Raw genomic sequence first — 22,418 nt, forward strand, 5'->3', positions numbered from 1 at the left:
AAACAAGTGGGCTTAAGACATCACGAGGTCCTAGAAACTGGACCAACAGCTCAGCACCTGATTTCTGTCCTTTAGCGGGGGCTTCTACGAGATGCCGTATAGCCTTCTAATAAATACCTCTTTTTCCCCCACTAGGTAGTTTGAGTAGGCTTCTGTTTCTGCCCACACATAACCACCAAACTGCATTGCCCCATAAACAGCCAACACCAGCCCTGTGGCCTTTAGGTCCTGGAATCTTCTTCTGGAATATTCTGTGACCTGGAATATTCTTCTGGAATGTTCTTCTGGTATACTCTTCTGTGACCATGCTGAATGGTGGCTTCTTAACATACCCCAAGGAGGACTCCCATAAGCTCTCCATGGAAAAATCACACCACTCAACTGTCCAGAAGCTTCTCTTCCCACTACGTGGTACCTTCCACTCACACACTTTTGGGATCTGTTTCCGAGAAACTCGGCATTTGCGAACCTCAACCGCACTGCATCGCTAATCCCGATTTAGAAGACTTTCCAGTAAAAGGTGTGACTGTACGTTTATAAATAATGCTTGAAATCATGGAGAGTGTTGCTTTTCACAAGACAGAGGAAACCGTCAGAAAGAGCCACGGTTATTTTGGGGAACAGAAATAAGCCATTCTTTTTTTGAGGTGCGGCCGCCCAAGGCAACTTCCAAGCCTGGCTGGATTCCCGAGGAAGACCATCCAGCACCCCCCGCCCAAGCACAAAGGGCACCCTCCTTATCAGGAACCAACCCTACAAAACAGACGGAAATTCTAGACAAAACAAGATCTCCAACATCAAGAAAGGGCATTCAGGACAGAGAGGAGCTCATGAAATGGGGGAAGACATGGGTAGCATTTTAGAGTTGACGAAGTTAAGATTCTCTGAGAACCAGCACGAGCAGGGTGGGAGAAAACCTCTCTGCCAAGAGGCCTGCCAGTCCTGTCCACTACGGAAAATTCTAGAATGCTACCAACAGGGCCAGCCTTCAAGGTGGGCTGAAAGTACAGTAGTGTTTCTCCATCACCTGGAGGGCTGGAGAAAGCACAGTGCACAGGACCCCACTCCCAGAGTTTCTGAATCAGGAGGTCTGGGGTGGGGCCCAAGAAACTGCATTTCTAGTAAGTCCCCAGGTGGTGCTGATGCTGCTGGTCCAGGAACCTCAGTGTAAGAAGCACAAGCCTGGGGGCAGCCGAGGAAGGGCAGAAGTCTCTCGGCAATAGCACTTCTCTTGTCTCCAGGTGTTGGAGGGAAGGCCATTAAAAAAATAAACAAGTGAAAATACAAACAAAAATAAATTTCTTTCTAAAGATGCAACCATCAAAACAGGCCCCACTGTGCACGGTATTTCCCCCCAAACAGGTGGCAATGTTAAAAATTGCAGCGAAGAGTCAATGTGGCCCGAGAGATCCAGAAGAAGAAAAGTGACCCCAGTGGGGCCGATGCAGAGGAGAAATCCACCAGGACCAGCAGGACCACCCATATTCAGGCCTCCTCTCTGCTTCTAAAGTCCACCAGCCAAGAAGATTTTGCATTTGCACACCTGGTCACGGGAGCTGGAGTTCAGGGGCAGGTACTCTTTATAGGGCAGGGACCTGGTGTCCAAAGCACTGTGTGCTCCCTGGCCCGTTCTCTTCTGCTTCCCAAGCTCTACCCCTGCTGTCTGCTGGGCACCCGTTCCTGTAGTCACCCCCCCTCCCCATTAACACGTATCGCGTTTCTATATCAGCAGCACAAAGCAACTGAAAGTCTTCATCTGGGGACCGGGAGGATGGGGGGGCGAAGAGAAGGAGAGAGGAGTCCCTCCTTGACTCCCAGCCTGGCACCCTCCTCCCTTTGAGGCAGAGAGCACACGGCCCAGCACCCCTGGGTGCTCCTCACCCCCACATAAGCAAGACCAGGGCTCCGATTTGCGCACCTCGGCCCTGGAAGAGACCCCAAAGCTTAGCAGTGCTCAAAGATCCCACAGAGGACTCCCGCAGGAGAAGGGGGAGGACCAGGGGAAACGGGCGTCTGAGAAAGCAGAAGGGGAGAAACCCGGGAGGACAGGCTGGGATCTGGGGAATGAGCAGCCCCCATCCGCTTCTGCATCTCAGAGGGATTATTTTTATCCTATTCCTAAGAGTAGTACAGGTCCCGGGAAGAGAGGCTGGAAAACGTGGAAACGTCAAAAGAGGAAACGAAAGTCCTCCCTGGGGCGCCTGGGTGGCTCAGTCGTTAAGCGTCTGCCTTCGGCTCAGGTCATGATCCCAGGGTCCTGGGATCGAGCCCCGCATCGGGCTCCCTGCTCGGCGGGAGGCCTGCTTCTCCCTCTCCCACTCCCCCTGCTTGTATTCCCTCTCTCGCTGTGTCTCTCTCTGTCAAATAAATAAATAAAATCTTTAGGGCGCCTGGGTGGTCAGTTGGTTAAGCAACTGCCTTCGGCTCAGGTCATGATCCTGGAGTCCCTGGATCGAGTCCCGCATCGGGCTCCCTGCTCGGCGGGGAGTCTGCTTCTCCCTCTGGCCCTCCCCCCTCTCATGTGCTCTCTCTCTCATTCTCTCTCTCAAATAAATAAATAAAATCTTTAAAAAAATAATAATAATAAAATAAAATAGATCTTTGGGCGCCTGGGTGGCTCAGTTGGTTAAGCGACTGCCTTCGGCTCAGGTCATGATCCTGGAGTCCCGGGATCGAGTCCCGCATCGGGTTCCCTGCTCGGCGGGGAGTCTGCTTCTCCCTCTGGCCCTCCCCCCTCTCATGTGCTCTCTCTCATTCTCTCTCTCTCAAATAAATAAATAAAATTTTTTTAAAAATATATAAATAAATAAATAAATAAAATCTTTAAAAAAAAAGAAAAAAGTCCTCCCTGATCCATCACTGGGAAAGAACCACCATGGACCGACACCTCCCCCAAGGTGTGCCATGGGAGCGAGGGAGCACCCCAACCATCAGGGATCGGGGACAGAAGGGGGGTGGTGGCAGAGAGTGGGGCCACCTGCCTGGCAAGCGGGGTCTGTCCCTCGGTTGGGGGGAAACACAGAGCTTGAAAGGGCTTTCAAAACCAGCCTAACCCGCTCCTGTAGAGATGGGGAATCCAGACTTGAGGATGCTGGGGCTGCGCCACGGACGACCGAACCAGGAAGGGGCAGAGCTGTGGCCGTGACCGCCAGCCCGGTCCTCTCCGGTACATTCAAGCACAGTGACAAGAAGAATCTACAGTATCTGGAAATCAACTGCTTTACGTGTCTCTTTCCTGCAGCTTACATAAAAGCTTTTCTGCCCTTCCTTCTCTTGGAGCTTCTAGAATTCTGGGACCCAGGGAGCTATTTTAAGCCGGAGCCCACGCCCTGCGTTCACCAAGAGGCTGGCGAGGCAACAGGAAAAGCAGGCTAGCTTTCTGCGGCTGGTGCAACTTTACCCTCAGGCCAGGCAGGTGTCAGAAACGGAGGGGACAGATGGCATCTCTCCAGGGCCTCGTGGAGGACACGACACCACCTGGTGGCCCGTTATGCCGGGGGCCAGGGAAATGTGTTGGTTTTCTGGGGCTGCCCCAACGAAAAACACAACCAGCTAGGGGCTAAAACAACAGAATTGTGTGGTGTCCCAGTTCTCGCGGGGGCCAGAAGTCCGAGATCCACGGTGGGTTCCTTCTGAGGGCCGTGAGGGAGAGTCTGTTCCACAGTCTGTCCCCTCGGTCATCCCCGGGCTCATAGACGGTGTCCTCCTTGGGTCTTCACATTGCCTTCTCTTTGTGCGTTTGTCTCTGGGTCCAAAAGATCTGCTTCTGCTCCAACCTCCCCAACCCAAAGGCCCCCAGTCACCAGAAACCCCTACCCTAGGTCCCCGCAATGGCCCCTAAAGGGTTAATGCCTGGGGGGGGTTCTAGACCACAAGATCATTTCCACTCTCCCCCACTATTGACGCTAGGGCTTCTCGGGCTGATGGTCTCCTTGGGCATGCAGACAGGAATCAGCTACAGCTGCCAAGACGGCAGGAGATTCATCCAAGAGCAATGATGGGGAGGGGGCTGCCACATGCGAGGACAAGATCCTCCCAGTACGGGGTCTCAGTGCCCCCGCGCACAGCCCAGCACGCTGCTCCCAGGGAGCGGCATGCAGTAAACACATGTGTCTTGCATGACTAACTTCTCACCCTGTTCTCCCACGCCTCTTGGATGAGCACTGCCTACTTTGGAATCCAACTCGGGCTGAAATAACAAAAAAAGCTGTTAGCCCACTCCAAGATCTCCCTCCGATAATACAGATCTGATCACCAGGAAACCACGCCAGTTTTATATACGGAGGCACATTCCCAAACAGTGGTGGGCGATGAGCATTTGGTGCTGTGACTCCTGGTTTCATAGAATCTTAGAGCTGGAAGGGACCTTCCGAGAGGTCTATTCGAGCAGGAAAAGAAAACGGACTCCAACCCACAAGGAAAGTCCCCTTTAACAATCTCCTCTCCATTTCAGGAAACATTCGGTCTTTGCAAACATGTAACCATTTGCACTGTGTTCCCCTCGCCCACCCCACACCGCCCCTGCCAGAAGCCCTTATCCCAGTGGATAATTAGAGGAGCACAGACAAGGCATTTAACAAACACTTGTTGCTTGATAATCAATTCACGCCATCCTGGCCCACTCACTGATCAGAATGCATCCTGCAGATACTTGACATTTTTGCAGAGTTCTACCAACGGACTGAATGGGCCCTCACCCTTTAAACAGCTACCTGGTTGCCACAGTCCAGACCCCACCTTCCTGCTGCAGCCACGGGCTCCCACGGCCGCAGACACACGCACCAGCCTTACAGCAGCCCCAGAAAGGCGATGCTTCCTGCCCCGACAGTCAGGTGCACAGAAAACCTCCAGGAATAAGGCAGAGCGTGAGACGGGCTGGTAGGTCCTCCCTGAAACAGATGCTCCATCACTGTATACCAGCCAGGCATTTCTCCTTGGATTCCTGATTCTCTTCCCTGGTCCCCTTTCTTAATCTCTGATTCCCAAGAGCATTTTTTTTCAAAAGATTTTATTTATTTGACAAAGAGAGAGAGAGGGAGAGAGAGCACAAGCAGGGGGAGCAGCAGAGGGAGAGGGAGAAGCAGGCTTCCCGCTGAGCAGGGAGCCCGATGCGGGGCTCGATCCCAGGACCCCAGGATCATGACCTGAGCCGAAGGCAGACGCTTAACGACTGAGCCACCCAGGCGCCCCCCAAGGGCATTTTCATAACCCATCTTCCCACCTCAGCGCCTCATGCCATCTCTCTTCTGCAGTACTTGGGTACAAAACCACAAGGCTCTGTCTGAATGAACATAGGTCAAAACTCCCAGGGGCGCCTGGGTGGCTCAGTTGGTTAAGCGACTGCCTTCGGCTCAGGTCATGATCCTGGAGTCCCGGGATCGAGTCCCGCATCGGGCTCTCTGCTCGGCAGGGAGTCTGCTTCTCCCTCTGACCCTCCTCCCTCTCATGCTCTCTGTCTCTCATTCTCTTTCTCAAATAAATAAATAAAAAATCTTTAAAAAAAACTCCCAAAAACCCACAGGAACCGGGCGCGTAAAATGCACACGTAAAGCTAACGGAGTGTACGAAAAGTCCGGGGCAATGGCAACCTTCTCAGCATCACATCCGGTTGTGTTCAGGCAGGCAGGTGGGTCTGATGTGGCCACACCTCATGATTCTCCAAGAGAAGACAAGTCACTGGATGGTCATGGAAGGCTTTATGATTTCCGGCCAACAGGTGACCTCCACTATACCTCCATCTCTTCAGGACAGCTCAGCAGGATCTGGAAGGTTTTGACCCTGCCCTGCCCAGCACACACAGAGGCCAATAATGCCGCTCTAAATTCAGTCATCGCGGATCAGCACTGTATTTGAGAGTTCAAGCCAAGCAAACATCATGCCTTATGAGGACACAACTCACAGCCACCTTGTACTTTTTTTTTGGCCTCTGATGAAAGAAAACTGGTCAAGCGAATGACTGGTAGAGATCCCGCCAACTGATATGGTTGGGTTGACCTGGTTTGGATGGATTAGCCACCGAACCCTGCTAGGTCACAGGGCATGGGGAGGGGACAGTAACTCTATACTGGGCACTCACTTCCTAACCAAAATGGAGGCAAGTCTGAAAGCCCCAGTCTACCAACCTCCAGAGAAGGACAATACGAAAGTAGAAACCTTATGACTTCTCGCCGTATCAAAGGCTTGAACTATTTCACTGGACTCTAAGTTCCCCGAAGACAAGGATGGTATTCATTCCATCCAGATGTCCCAGTGCTCTACAGAATGGGAAAATGAAAAGAGTGTAAGCCCCAAACGCTGACTGAACCGTACCTAGGAGCAAAGTTGAAACGACAGTCCATAGGGTTTTTTTAAATGGCAAAAACAGTGGGGCACCTGGGTGGCTCAGGTGGTTAAGCGTCTGCCTTGGGCTCAGGTCATGATCCTGGGGTCCCTGCCTCAGGCTCTCTGCTCAGCAGGGGAGTCCGCTTCTCCCTCTCCCTCTGCCCCTCCCCCTGCTCACGTGCTCGCTCGCTCTGTCAAATAAATAAAATCTTAAAAAAATAAAAAGGCAGGGCGCCTGGGTGGCTCAGTCGTTAAGCGTCTGCCTTCGGCTCAGGTCATGATCCCAGGGTCCTGGAATCGAGTCCCACATCGGGCTCCCTGCTCAGCGGGAAGCCTGCTTCTCCCTCTCCCACTCCCCCTGCTTGTGTTCCTGTTCTTGCTGTCTCTCTCTGTCATATAAATAAATAAAATCTTTAAAAAAAATTTAAAAATAAAAATAAATAAATAAATAAATAAAAAATAAAAAGGCAAAAATGCTGAGATTTAAAAAAAATTTTTTGAGCCTTTGACTCAAAAGCTTTGAAATTAAAAGATCTGCCACGATATCCTGTTTTATAACAGGATCAGAAGAAAGATGAGAAAATATCCACGAGTCAGTTACCTTGACAACACCGAAGAATATAAACGTTAGCCAGGCTAAAGGGTCTTCCTCCGCAGTTTTATGCTCAATCTGTACCTTGTCACCATAAAAATGACAGATCTGTCTTTAAGGAGTTCTTCCTCGAGATTCTACCTTAACTAGAGTAGTTTACAGTGATAAGGCCTCTAACCTTGAGACTAATACATGTTTACTTGTTTGAAGAAAACTGTATTCTTTCACTTGATCTCGGTAAAAGAAAATTGGATTTAAATTTACTCTTCAACTTCATAATATTTGATCCACTAACAATGCCTTCATCAATCTTATTGTCTCCTTGCAAGTCAGAAATAGGTAACCATTAGAAAACGTGTAAAAATAGAAAGCAGACCTTCTTACTCTCTCCAAATAATAGAATTGGATCCAGTAGGTCTGTGGTATTTTTTAACAAATTCCCTAGGTGCTTCTAATGCCCACCAAAGTTTGGGAATCAGGCAGAAGGAATCCCCAACCGAGACGTCACATGACTATTTTTACTGTGATGTAATTTACATCCCATAAAATTCTCTCTAAAAAGCACATAACAGGAGTGGTTTTTAGTATATTCACAGACTTGCGCAAATATTACCAAAACTATCTAATTTTAGAACACTTTCATCATCTCAAAATGAAACCCCATGCCCATCAAGAGTCACTCCCATTCTCCCCCTCTCCCGGTTCCTGGAAACCACGAATCTACTTTCCGGGTCTATGGTTTTGGCTATTCTGGGTCTGTCGTGTAAGTGGAATCATACTGTATATGGTTTTGTGTGTCTGGCTTCTTGCACTTAGCATGATGTTTTCAAGGTTATCCTTGTCGTAGTAGCAGGTGTCTACTAGTATTTTGTTCCTGTTTATGCTTGAATAATCTCCCACTGTTGGGATATGGCATCTTTTGTTTATCTATTTATGATGTGGTAGACATTTGGGTTGTTTCTGGCCACCGTGAAGAATGCCACTATGAACACTCATGTATGGGTTTTCGTGTGCACGTGTTTTAGATTCTCTTGGGTATGTATCTAGGAGTGGAATTGCTGGGTCATAACCCACACACTCCCTTTTTGTTTCACTTCCGTATCTGAACAATTTGCTGCTCATCGGCAACCCCACCAACCAGTCAATGGGACGGTTCTTACACTGTTGACCAATAAGCAGCCTTTTCAGAGTAACTCAACTTCCTAGAATACAATAAACAGTAAATTCCTTTTGTCTCCTTTGTCTTTTGATTTTTTTATGGGTCTTCCACGTACTGGCTGTGTGCATGACTCCCTAACCCACTCGGCATTTGCCAAAATTCCAAGAGATGACCGGTCCTGAGAACAGCTGAGATATGAGGAATGTGTTGTGCATGTGTTACCTTAATGTTACAAACTAAAATGGATTTTCTGCATGAAAAAAAACAAAACCCACACAGAAGCCAATTAATAGTAAGCTTTAAAGTCTAACAGCTTTGCACTAGAGTCTGTTAAATAAAAATAATAAAGCCAAAATAAAACATGTACAAACACACACACACACCGAGCTACCTCAATCAACTGAATGTGCCAAACAAAAGCATCTTTCTCATCTCACATTTGTTCAGTGCAGACGGACATAAGAACACAGATAGATGCTTCTGGGTGTAGAAGTTTCTCAGGGCAACCTTTACTAACAGGGAATTATTAGGGCTGTTCTATCCGGGGAGCTAGAAAAGTATCCAATTATTTGTAACAAAGAAAAGCTCAAAGAATGCTTTGGAAAGTGTTCTACTGGAAAACTTATCCAGAAACTCACATTAGCTCCTGGTGTAATAAAGTTAAGTGGGAATCTACTCATTTAAAGAAAAATTAAAACAAGAAATCAAGAAAAGCACTGGCTATTTGGCAAATGACTCCAAAAGCTCAAATCCTAGTATATTCCTCCAAGCCTCACTCACAAACATAATAAAACATTTATACATAGGGATGCTTTATCAAAAGAGCTTAAAATACAACTCCTAGTTCCCCTGGGTTTCAGTTGATGCTCAAAGAAGATACTTGTGTTTCTCTTAAAAATAAATGTCATTTCAGATTTTTTTTTTCCTGCTAATTCGTGAATTCAGTTATCCTTACTGCAAATTAAGTGACCACCCCCTATGCCCATTCTCCGGAATACTGAGGCAGTGAATAAAAATAAAGGATGGGAAGATGGGATCCGGGCATAGCCTGGCTTATGAATGGCCAGGTAACTTGGATCAAGTTCCTGTCCCACACGGTGGCGGGGGGGGGGGGGGGGGGCACTCCACTCCCTCATGTGTAAAATGGATGGGTTCTATTTATTAAACCAGAGATCATCCAACTTTTGCTTTCAAGGGCCAGACGGTAAATATTTCTGGCTTTGTCACCACACCATGTCTGGTCTCTACTCTGCCATCAGAGTGCGAAAGGAGCCTTAGACAACAGGCAAACAGAAGAGCATGGCTGTGTTCGATAAAACTTTATTGACAAAAATAGGCTGAATTTGACTCCATGATTGTGTTCAATAAAACTTTATTGACAAAAATAGGCTGCGAGCTGAATTTGGCCCAAGGGCCCTAGTTTGCCGAGATGACTTGGAAGGTCCTCCCTAGGGTGACTGTGGAGTAAAAGTCATTGGCCAGTGAAACTCCGGGAACACTCGAATCATCAAAATCTGACAGAAGAGTTAGATGTACACCACAAACTCAGTGCTTTAGGTGTCCGTGCACTGGGACACAGACCTTGGGCTCTTTCTCAAGGCTCTATCAATTGCCTCCTTCTATTTTGGATGCTCCACTGACCATCCACCTAGGGCTTGGATGAAGCATCACTCTGTGGGGTTGGAGTCAGGCTTTCTGGGGGCCAGATGATATAACCTAAAAGGGCGGAGGAAATAGCTCTCCAAGGGGGAGAAGTTTGGCCAACAGGAAATAGGAGATGAGAGGGAGGTGAGCAGATCAGACACCTCTGCTTTCCCATGGACTACTCAAAGGCATGGCTCTTCTCTGTAACCCTTCCAGAGAAGTGAACACACCTGCTGGGTGAGACCTGAACAGACCTGTTGGATCTCTCTGCAGTTCACTATCAACCCTAGCCAGCATCATGTGACATCTTCCCTCTCTTACCCACTCTCACTGCTCTGGGCTTATACAGCCTAAATGAAGTGTTAATACTTAATCCTTGCCTCAGGCTCTGCTTTCTAGAGAAGGAGAGCTAAGACATCCCCCTCAAGTGATCTTCCTTTAGAAATGAAAAGCATAAATAAATGAAGCTATTGGATTTAAAGTGTACAAAGACTAATACATAAGAGATAAAATATTGACTCATACATTATACAAAACTAATCTTGGCCTTCATTACTGGCTTGAAATACCCCTTCAACGTCCAAACTGTAAAATATATCCTAAACGGTATCTAAAGTCAGCACGTCTCCAAAAAGAGGACCTGAACAGCTATGACCATATCACTGCTAAGCGATTAATAACTGGAAGGGATTTCTGGCCTTCCAGTTATTTAGAGAACTAAACAACACTGAGCTCCATCTCTTGAAATGCAATTACCTGTTATACAAATAAGAGGTCCCCCTTAACACTAACTTAGGTCCCTGAAAAGGATAGGATATTAGCAATAGCTCAATATCCAGAAACTAAACACAACCCCATTTTTGGCAATAGTCAAATTCTGGTGGGAATATAGCACAAGCCTGTCCTGATACCAGAACTCCTGGGGTTCCTGGGGCCCAAGCTCAGGGCCCCTTTGCATGACAAAACACCCTGGAGAGATATAACCATGGGGAGATAAGGCGAGTTGGGGACTTCCCAGAGTCTCCTAAAGCATGCTTTGATGGCTTTGCTGAGTTTATATGAAAACAACAGCACTATTGCATGAACTTACCCACCGAAACTTCCGGTTGGCCATCTGGCCCAACACTATTAAATAATCTGTGCTTCCCCCAGTGATTTAAAATATCACCTCTACCGTAAGCCTGATCTATATTTCAGTCTGTCTCTGAATGTCCCTTCTTAATCTTTTCTCCTCTGCCTTTCACGATATTGCCTTACTCCTCCTGGATTCTTCTTATCTCTGACAATTATTTCAAAGTCTCCTTCACCCCTCCCTTAAATGTTTTTCTGCAGGGCTCTCTCCTAGATGTTCGCCCTGGGTGATTTCCTGCATTTCACGGCCTTATTTCTCTGCTGATTGAATGAAAATTCTGGGCCGCCATGTGTGGTTGTATAGGTTGGCCACTGCACAATGATGCCAGGCCAAGGGGGCAAGTAGGAGTGATATCCATTCTGCTCTCTGCGTGCCAAGCCAAGCACCCACATGGCTCCCCAGATTCTCATCTCTAGCCAGGTGTCCCCTGAGTCATCCAAGGGAGAATCAGAGAGACAGCCCTTGGGCTAAGGAACAAAATCCTTAATATCCTATTCAGGGTCTGCACACGATCCCTCCCAGCACTGACTATGGCTTTGCCTTCAGAAAGGCATTTCCCATCCCCAACCCCTTCCTCAGCCCTCAGCCCTCCTGCATCTTAGCTGCAGGGTGTCTCCTCCTCCAAGAAGCCTCCCCTGATCTCTCTGGGGTCTCTCTGGAACGCACTCTCAAAACACCCTGGGCTTCTCCTTCACAGCCCTGCTCGTAAGGGTAATCAAATACATATTCATTTCAAATCTGCTTCCAATGTTAAGAAGATGAGCTCTTCGAGGGGAGGGATGCTTCTTTATTATTATTATTATATCCCCAGTGTCCAACAGTTGGCCTAGGACTTGGGTGAGGCCCAGTAAGTGTCTGTTGAATGAATGAATCAGTCAATCCAACAGATGAGGATGAAATAAATAGTGCATAAAAGTAGCATGTATCTAGAACGCAAGACCAAGAAGCCAGGATGACTGTGAACATACCAGAGAAGGTGGGGAAGGGTAAGGAGGGTCCTACCAGAGATAACAGAGAGCCTAGAGCCGGAGTCATAGCGTGAGGGCCCACCCCCCCTCCTTACCATACAGCCCGTGAACTCCTGAACTAAGATCGTCTTAAGTGCTTGAAAAAGGGGGGGGGGGGGGTGCACAGGTGGCTCAGTCGGTTAAGCGTCTGCCTTGGGCTCAGGTCATGGTCCCAGAATCCTGGGATTGAGCCCCGTTGTCGGGATCCCTGCTCAGCGGGGAGCCTACTTCTCCCTCTCCCTCTCCCTCTGCCCCTACCCCTCCCACTTTGTGCTCTCTCTCTTGCTCACTCTCTCTCTCTCTCTCAAAGAAATGTCTTTAAAAAAAGATGCTTGAAAATAAAAAAAAAAAAAAAAAAAAAAAATGTAAAAGTTATTTGAAATTCATGTTCCAGTGTCTGTAAATAAAGTTTTATTGGAACAGAGCTACACTCGTGGGTTTGCTTTTGCACAAGGATAGAGCTGAGGAGTGGTGACAGAGACCACAGGAACCTCAAGGACAAAACCAACGTAGTGGGGCGCCTGGGTGGCTCAGTCGTTAAGCGTCTGTCTTCGGCTCAGGTCATGATCACAGGGTCCTGGGATCGAGCCCCGCATCGGGCTCCCTGCTCCGCGGGAAGCCTGCTTCTCCCTCTCCCACTCCCCCTGCTTGTGTTCCCTCTCTCGCTGTGTCTCTCTCTGTCAAATAAATAAATAAAATCTTAAAAAAAAAAAAACCAACGTAGTACCTGGCTCTCTACAGAAAAAAGTTTGCCAGCCAGTTTGACCTAGAACATCTTGGGATCGCTATATCCCCGGACCCTGCCCCCAAGCCCATGCTAAAGTCTGGGCCTCAGAAAAAAAAAAAGCTGCCACATCCTGTCAGTTACTGTAACATGGGACTTTAATATCTGGTGAATGAAGAGGGGAGAGTTAAATTAACAGTAGCATACCCTTGCAACAAGCTATCCCACGGCAGGTTACAAAATGAGCTGGACTAACATGTACGTGTATAGAAAGATGGCCACAGTACGCTGTCGGAGCAATTTCTAGAACATGGATCGTGTTTCCAATGTATTATAAAGCATAAGCATGCAAATGCTCGGACGGTTAGAGAATATACAAATATCTGGAGGGCTATATGCATGATAAATAGCTTTAGGGAGTGGAACCAGGGATTTTTACTTTTTCTTTTTTTTTTTGGTACCCATTGAGTTTTTTTTAACCAAGAATATACCACTAATTAAAAAAAAAAAAAAAAAAGACAAAAATGCAGATTTTGAGAAAGCCTCTTTTACCACTCACCCACCTCCAGCCCCTTTGCAACAGTGTGGCTAATTCCGGATGAGAATAGGCCGGAAGCCTTGCTGATCTCAGGATCATGTGGTCCAATTTCTGCATTTCACAGATGGGAGTTGCGCATATATACACTTTCCTCTAAAACTTCAAAGGCCACTAACAGCGCAGAGCTCCTCATGTGTTTGTTTTGAGGAAGCTTAAGATTAGAATGACCAGAAATAGTTCTACTTCCCTTTTCCTAGAAACCAGTTACCTCTTCAGCTGGAACGCGCCCCTCGAGCCTGCGGAAGGCCGGTTGCCCGGGGACAAGAACTGCTTTCTCTGCTACTCCCTCTAAAGAGCAGCTGGTCCTCCAGTTAAAGTCAGGTGGGTGCAGACAAGGGAAGTGAGGGGCGAAGGCCGAGCCAACACGTGGACAAGGATTAGATTTCGCATCCTGCCTTGGCACACAGATCTGTGATGCCCCCCACGTCTAACCTGCGTTTCCATCCTCCGGGGAGGCATGAGGTCAAGATAGACAGAGCTCTTAGCTACACTGGCCTACCCTGCCCAAGACCGCCTTGCTAGAGAACCTGCCGCTCCTCCTTCTATAAACCTTCTCCAGCCTTCTCGCGGCCCACTCGAGAGCCCTCCTGCTGGGGTCCTGGGGTCCCTTGTGAAGGCCCAGGAAGCCCACAGTCCCTGGGGACAAGGAGGTGTGGTCCTAACTCAACTCAGAAATGCCCACGGGACCTGTGTTATCTATGAGAATAAATAATCCTTAAGTAGCCCCAACATTTCCCAAAGGACATTCCAAGAAATGCCAGCCAGTGAGCTACTGTGGGGAAGAGTAAGCAATGTGTGGGGAAGTTAGGGAAATCCCTCGCCTGCAACCCTCTTTTGGGAGCTTCTGTCTCATCAGCCCATTCCATGTTCCAAGATAACCACGCAATAGCCAAACCTGGTTAACTTGACTCAAACCAGCTGTTGACCAGAGAAAAACCTTTTGAGATCCCAGTTCGGAAAACAGCCCTAGACCGTGAGGTTGGGTTCAACAGAGATGCCCAGGGGTGGCTGTGAGTTTCCAGGGAGGACCCCCCCAACCCCCGACCCCCGACCCCGAAGGGTGGGCTTCCCGATCCAGCGCAGACCCCCATCGCCCAGCACCGTGGGGGGAAAGCAAGAACCCACCGCAGCCTCTGAGGCCGGTTTCCGAGGAAGAAGTCTCACCACTGGGAGAGGCGAGAGGGGGACAGAAAGGCGGGGGCTGGTGCAGGATGCTCCCCAGCGGGGGACTCACCATTGGTGGCCGTGTTGACATAGTAACGGCGGCCCTGAGGAGACAGGTAGCTCTGCCAGCCAGGTGGAAGGACAATAATCTGGCTTTCCTCTCCGAGAGGAGGGGGAACCATTCCAGGCTTCTGCGGAAGAGGAGAGAAAAGGTCACACATGCCGGGCACTTCGGTGACTGGGTTGCAACCAGTTTGGGACCAGGCAGTCGGAGGCAGCTGAAGTCACTTTGGAAGAGCCGATGCTGGGGACGGGGTTGGGGGTGCGGGGACGGGAGGTGGCCCACTGGCCTCCCTGGGGGGAGGAGGTCACAGGCCACACATGTGGGATTTGGGGGCTTGCCCGAGCGTGAGGTGTGAGGAGCGCTTGCTGTTTCAGAGCCACCACGGAAGGGACAGCTTCCCACAGAGGACAGTCAGCAGAGCTGGGCCTTCTCCCCGGCAGCCCCCTGTCCTCTGCACATGCCCACTGTGGAATCCAAAGCCTGGACCCCCAGGATCCCCACGTACAGCAGCGGGCAAGGCCCAGGGCCTGCTGTGCGAACCTACCAGAAGTTAATTAACCCAAGTCTCAGCAGAGCAAGATCTGAAGCCTTCTATAACCACACCGAGAACAGATGAAGGGCTGGCGGGGCGGGGGGCAGGGGGCGGGGGGGGGGGGCGCTTTTCTGGTCCACTGCCCAAATCTCTCTGGGGGATCTGGAGAGAACCAGGACCCACGCCCAAACCACAGCTCCCTTTCCATCACGTGTACTTTGTGCACTTATGTGTGGTTTAATCTTTTTTTCCTTAAAGATTTTTATTTATTTATTTGAGAGAGAGAGCATGAGAGAAAAGAGAGAGAGCACAAGCAGGGGGAAGGATAGAGGGAGACGCAGACTTCCAGCTGAGCAAGGAGCCCAACGCGGGACTCGATTCCAGGACCTGAGCCGAAGGCAGACGCTTAACCGACTGAGCCACCCAGGCGCCCTGGTTTAATCTTTTGACCATCAAGAGCAGTCCTCTTCTTAAAAATACAAATAAGAGAAAAATATATATGTGTGTGTAAGGGAGAGTAAGCAGGTGAACCCACAGAGCCTACAAGAGAGGTGACTTCCGGCGGTGGCATGAGGCGCAAATTTTCTCCTCTCCCTTTTACTTATCTCTTGCATCTAAATGTCCCTCAAACAACAAAAATAAGTGGTGAGCTAAAGAACATTTAAAAATAAGGAAAGAGGGTCCAAATTAGCCCACACAATGGCTGTACCTTCTGAAGATAGCTAAGTGGATTCAACCACACAGGGAGAGGGGCCGTGAATTTCTCAGCAAAGCTGGACTCTGTTCAGATGTATTAAAAACTACTCCGCTCCTAGGGGCACCTGGGTGGCTCAGTCGTTAAGCGTCTGCCTTCGGCTCAGGTCATGATCCCAGGATCCTGGGATCGAGCCCCACATCGGGCTCCCTGCTCGGCAGGAAGCCTGCTTCTCCCTCTCCCACCCCCCCCACTTGTGTTCCCTCTCTCGCTGTCTCTCTGTCAAAAAATAAATAAAATCTTAAAAAAAAACAATACTCCGCTCCTGAATGTCCCTGGCAGCTCTCCGCCATGCCCACCAGGGAAGTTTTGGTCACTAATGATGGCTACTTAGGAAAAATAGCTAACAGATCCAAAGCAAGCAGTACGGACATGAGGTTCCCTGCTCTCCTATTGTCTGAAGGTTGCAAAACTAACTACTTCTGCCTGTGGCACGTCCTCACCAGGGACCGGGTCCATCCTAGATGGTCCTGGGACCCTGAGTAACCACGGCCTCCCCGTGGTCACCATGGTTAAAGGCTGTCAACCCGCAGTGCCTCAGATTCAGTATGGAAGGTGTTGTTTTGTTTTGTTTTTTAAAAGATTTTATTTATTTGGCAGAGAGAGAGAGAGACAGAGAGAGCGCACAAGCAAAGGGAGAAGGAGAAGCACATTTCCCACTGAGCAGGGAGCCCGATGCGGGGCTCGATCCCAGGACCCCAGGATCATGACCTGAGCCCGAAGGCAGACACTTAACCCATGAGCCACCCAGGCGCCCCTGGGAGGAGGTTTTTAAACTACCAGGCGCCAAGCACCAGCCAGGAGATCTCAACAACAGAACACGTCCACTGAGCGTGTTTACTTGGGCCTCCAGACACCGGCTCTGGCCTCTCCCGGATTGCAAGGTGGTCCAAATACACGCACACAGAATCTCGGGATGAGTAGTGTGCGTGTGCATGCCACGCACGCGCGTATAAAATATCCCACACAGGAGATGTGCATCTTGGCTGAGTGGGGCTGAGGGGTCACACAGGAATAGGGAGGTGAGGAGGCTTAAGAGAGAAATATTCTAGAACCAGAGGGTACGATGCCAGGCTGCTTCTGCCAGTCTTCAAGGATCCAAGATGGGAAGGCTACGTTGGTATTTCTCCCAGCAGCCTGGGAGGGAATGGGAAATTGTTAAAGGGTATTAAGCAAGGACCAGAGACAGACATGGCCAGAAATAGGGGAGAGGGACCCAGAAGCACCGTGGAAACAGTCCTCCAGCCTGGGCCTCAATCCTGACTCGGCCGCTGAGCAGCCGTATGATAGGAAAGTGACTCAGCCACTGCATTTATCTACACGTCTACACAACAGAGGAGGAGGACAGGAGCTCTGTCGTGGAAGGCACCTAGAAGGGTGCGTGTCACCAGGAACGCTCTGTTGACGGAGGGGTCCCAGCAGGAGGGGATGTGTAAGTGCCCAGCGAGACCAAGCTTCACACGGCCTCTGCCCCCTGAGAGGTGAAGTTCAGGTGCCCACACCTCAGCCTGCCCCACCACGCCTGTCTCCAAGACTCTGCAACTCAGCAGGCAAGCACACACCTGCTGGGCAGGGCATGCGTTCAGAGGTTGACCAGTTGGCTCTTCCGAGAAGGCTGGGTGGGTGCAAGGAGTAAGCAGGGCTGGTTGGGTGAGTGGAGCAAACTTCCGACCATCATGCCCCCACCTGGCAGACAGCAAACAAGGCCACCTGCCCCGTCTCCACGGCTGCACGGTGCTTTTTCTCTTGAGAACGACTCTCTGGGCTCAGAACAAGCTCTGGCTTCCCCTGGAGGACACTGATGACCAAGGAGGCACCATGACCGGCCGCCCTGAGGTCTTACCCATCTAGGAAATGCTGGACCCTCCATGCCCAAACCTATAGAAGGTGCCTGTGGGGGAAGCACATTCTGCTACTGAGCCAGGAAGGGCCAAGAGGTGCTGGAACAGAAGGGGTGGAAAGAGGACACCAGGGCCAACTCAGCCTGCTTCCTAATTTGGCCAACGCTGCCAAGGCCGTCCCCACATCCCCCTCCAGCATGACCACAGCTCCCCGCTCTGCCTGTCCCCTGATTGTGCTCTGCCCCCATCCCCCCGAGGCCGCCACAGTCCCCTTGCCTTGGCTCTCTCCCAGAAAGAAGCTCCCCCAGTTGGTGGCCTGAAACACATCAGGAGTCAAAAGACGCGGAGACACCTGGGGACGTATCCAAGAGACCTGAAAAGGGCGCTCAAACACCGGTAAAGCCACGTTTGAGTAGCCTTATCCACAATGACCAAAGGGCAGACGGGACCAAGGACAAAGCACGGTGCATCCAACGAAATACCCAGCCGTCGGAAGGAAGGAGGCTCCGCTCCACGCTACCACATGGATGAGCCTTGAAGTCACGCATGCGATTCCATTTACACGAAATGCCCAGAAGAGGGAAATCCACAGAAACAGAAAGCAGATGAGCGGGGTCACCGGGGGCTGGGGGGAAGGGGAGGACGGGTACAGGGTTTCCTCTTTGGGGTGATAGAAATGTTGCACCATACTACGAATGTATAAATATCACTCGGGATAAATTTTATGTCAGGTGTATTTTACCATTTAAAAAAAATCGTTTTTAAGCTGTGGAGGGGGCAGAAGTTGGAATCCCCACCTGCAGGCTCTCTCTCATTGAAAAGGCCCAAAGCACCCACATTACCTCATCGCTCATGGTCATGAGGGGGGCGGGCCTCCTGGGAGAGCTGCCCCCCAGCCATCAAGACGATGCAGTGTGACTAACGACCCAGTAATTATGATCTCTGTCAAACTTACTCTTCTTATTTGTTTCCTTCAAGTTAAATCCTTCCCTTCCCTAGTCCCGTGGCTTCTCCCCTTCCATTTTGGCAGCTCCTTCCCATGGGAAGAGGAACGAGAAGCAGAGGTGACAGGGGCCCAGAGATGGGGGCCCTACCTTCAATGAACAAGATCCGAGGGAGTGGGAGTGAGCGGGGAGAGTGAAGGCAGTTTTCTCCAACTCAAATTCTTTTCTTTTTTTGAAGATTTTATTTATTTATTTGAAAGAGAAAATGAGATAGAGAGCATGAGACGGGGGAGGGTCAGAGGGAGAAGCAGACTCCCTGCTGAGCAGGGAGCCCGATGCGGGACTCGATCCCGGGACTCCAGGATCATGACCTGAGCCGAAGGCAGTTGCTTAACCAACTGAGCCACCCAGGCGCCCCAACTCAGAAATTCTTAACCTGATGCATATCACGGCTTTGTGGGAATCCTAAAACACTGCGTCTTCGTCCAGATGGGCCATCGCCCTGAGCACAAGGCTGAATTTCGGCCTCCCTCGGGTCCCCTTGTTCAGTCAACAACCTGCTCAACTGTTCACGGAGACCCATCCTCTGAGAATCTGAAGGTAACTATGGATCTCCTGCCCTCCAAAATGGAGTCATTTGTGCATGTACACCCTCACCCTATTTCCTACAGAGTATCAGGAGGCTTCTAGACGACTCAGAGCCCTAAACTAGCCGGTAATCAGGAAACATACGCGCTCAGATCCCATTTGCGTCCATCGATAATGACTTTTATCATGCACCAAATGTTGATAGCTCCAAGGACCCGGCCAGATGCTTTACACACCTATCTCTAGTTTTGACAATTTAAACCTGCCATGTTCCCATTTTAAAGAATGAGGAATCTGAGACTCAGAGAACGTAGTAACTCGTCCAACGCTGCACAGCTAAACCAATGATTAGCCCAAGCTTTGAAATACTACCTTGTCCTAGAGACTTCTGTCCAGTTACCTACATCCAGGCTACCCTCCTTGTCCATCTCTCCCCAGCTGGCCAGGGGAGGCTCTACGTCTTCACCTAGACCACCTGATAACCCCAGCTCCCACCAAGGAGGGTGACAACTCAGGCCTGCTTCCCCTGTCTGTCTCACAGTCTCCAAATGAGCATATGCCTTCCTGGGAGATGAGCAGAAATACCACCACCCACACCCAAGCAGTCACGTTCCCGGCTGCAGGCTAACTTCCTTGTCTCCTTATTTAAAACAGCACCACCAAAGAAATTTTCCTCTTAATGATGGCTAATGGTCCTCCCCGGGGAAGAAAAAAGAGCAGGCAAGCACAGGAAAGTCACCCAGAGATTGAAAACAAAATCCCCCTTCCCGCTTATAGCAGTGTTTCTCAAAGCGCGGTCCCTGGAAACCGCCCCGCCCCTTCGGTCCCCTGGGATGTGCGTTAAAAATGCAGATTCCAGAGCCCTGCTCCCAACACCAGGTCAACCTGGAGCCTGCGAAGCAGCCTTTCAACATGCATCCTAGGGGAGCCTCATGCCCACTGAACTCAGAACAGGCTGGTGTGCAGCTTTGGAGAAAACACTCGAGAGAAAACGTGCTTCTGAAATCAAAACTGGGAACATAAAATTTTAATAAGCACAATTTATAGAAAGACCGTGCTTAGCTGCATGGCCACTTATTTATTAAGGAAAAGGTGGCCATCCCCAAGCCCTTCAGAGGAGACTTCTTTTAAGAGGGATTCCATCTGGTCTCTGCAGAGTCGCCAGGCACTACACCAAGCCCCACACCCAGCCCCCCACCGGCCCCCGCCCCTCGTCAAGTTCAGCTGGGGACTCCTTCCCCCTCAGGAGGCTTCTGGGAACACCTGAGCCTTACCTTCTGCAGACGGGAGCCAACGGGACGTGACACGGTCACGGGCGGTCATCAAATGCTTTGGCAGCCAGATCAGCCGGTTTTAAGGTCCCCCCATTCTGCGTCCTCTCACACCCCAAGCCCAGAAGCAATAGGAGCTCCAGAGAAAGGCATAGCCACGGGCCCCACACCCCCACTCCCCCCCCACACCCAGATCTATATATAACATCTCTGAAGTTGTCAGCCTAACGAGCCACTTTCTGGCAGACCCGTTGCCATGGCAATTACTGCTAATGAGCACGGCTTGAAGGCTCCTCCACAAAGAACTCTCCAGCAAGTTCTCTCTTCCCAAACGCACAGCCAGCCAGGACACCCGGAAGCAGCCGGGCCTTGGCCAGGTGTGCCTGGGAAGCACCAGTCCCCGGGAACGGCTTTGATAACTGGTGCGCCCTGAGCAGTCCAGGACCCCGGGGGTCCCTCAACGGGGGCTGCAAACGAGCCCCCCGGATGCGCCGGGGACTGGAGAGTCACGTCCACGCCACACCTTGCTGCGGGACACCTGTTCGGGGTGGAGAGACCCCGACACAAAGCTGGGAACGGCTACCAAAGGCAAGGTCATCTCCCCTGGCCATGGGTTTTAAGACACAAAGCAGGAAGCAGCTCCCACGGTGATGCCACCAGCCTCTGGATCTGCACCTCTAAGAGAATGGGACACCTTCCCTCTGTCTCCCAGGTGAGAAAGTCCCCGTCTCTCCAGCTCTGGCAGCCTTTCTATCCAGCCTGAGAGCGACTCACAGAGGAGAGCTGGGGAGGAAGTAAGGGACCCCGGCGACGGCTCAGTGCACCCTGGGAAGTGAAGTCCTCACGGGTAGTTTTCTAGGCTGGCAGGGAAAGATCTGGAGACCTGGCCGGTGGGAGGAAGAGGAGGAGTAGACCACACAACAGAGAAACAGGCTGTAAGGTTCAGGAAGACGTGGCCACGTCCATGCTGTCCCTAGCATTAGTCTCGGCCCAGTGCCCAGAACACTGGCTGGAGGGACGGAGGGACTGAGGGACCAATGGAAACTTGGAATCGTTAGAAACTAGCTCCAAAGAGATCTGAGGTTTTCACCAAACAAGTAGACAGAATGACAATCCAAGCGACGAGTGCCCTACCTGTAACGAATCCCAGATCTTTTTTTTTTTTTTTCCCCCGAATCCCAGCTCTCAATGGATCCCAACGAATGGACTCTTCGACCTTGCGTACAGGGAGGTGGGGCAAGACAAGATAACATAGTTTCTTTCACTGCAGAAAATAAATCGGGGAACAGTATCCAGAAGCCTCCAGGGAGGCACAAACTTCTAACCATGACCTCATATGGTATCCAGACGGGAAATTCCAGAAAAGTGTTCAGCAACCTCAATAGAAGGTAGGAAGATAGAGCATCTATGATACAACAGCAAAAAAATCATAAGGATCGGACAAACTAACGCAAACAAGGCAAGTGGCCTGGAAAAAGGAAACACATACTATAAAAAAGGGGAAAGGAAATTAACAAAATTGTAGGGAAATTTACGAGGCAGCGACAGAGGAAGTCCACGTGGGCTGCAATACAATGTGGAATTAGTCTTGCAAAAAGGAAAAAAAATAAAAAGGAAAGCATTAATTACATACAAAGCCAATGTAAGAATTTTTCCTGGAATGCAAAGGAAATGCACAAAAAAATGAAAACAGAGGTCCAGAAAAACAAGGCAAGATACAGATGCTAGGTGCTCCTGAAGAAGAGAAAAGAAATGGTAAACCATGGTTGATACGGCGGGGGGGCGGGGGAGAGGGACTTTCCTCAGCTAAAAGGAGACACGTATATGCAGCATGGCTGGTCCCACATTGCTGCACGCGAAATGGATTTTATAAGCCCACGGCAGGCACACCGTGAATGATGTATTTACACGGCAGAGATAAGGAGAAGTCCCGTAACGGTCTGCGTAGGAGAAGGGTGTCCCCGATAAATGAGCAAAAAAAGAAATAAATAAAGTTGGTCACAGGCTTCTCTGTAACTGCATTTCAAAAGGTACTTCTGGACTGTCCTATGGGAAATGCCGAGACCCTGCTATGTGTCCGAGC

The 22,418-nt window shown here is 50.0% G+C and overlaps 1 protein-coding gene across 8 annotated transcripts in view; it reads right to left on the reverse strand.

Moving 5' to 3' along the window:
• The window catches only part of GAS7 (growth arrest specific 7), a 211,089-nt gene that overhangs the window by 77,542 nt on the left and 111,129 nt on the right, over positions 1-22,418 (reverse strand). For all 8 annotated transcript variants that reach the window (XM_034989598.1, XM_034989599.1, XM_034989606.1 and 5 more), the window contains exon 2: positions 14,412-14,532. In XM_034989598.1, the coding sequence (XP_034845489.1) occupies positions 14,412-14,532 (121 nt within the window). The remainder of the gene's footprint in view (positions 1-14,411; positions 14,533-22,418) is intronic.

This window comes from Mirounga leonina, unplaced genomic scaffold, assembly GCF_011800145.1.
Source record: "Mirounga leonina isolate KUSES-001 unplaced genomic scaffold, KU_Mleo_1.0 Mir_488, whole genome shotgun sequence".
In the NCBI taxonomy this organism is placed as follows: domain Eukaryota; kingdom Metazoa; phylum Chordata; class Mammalia; order Carnivora; family Phocidae; genus Mirounga; species Mirounga leonina.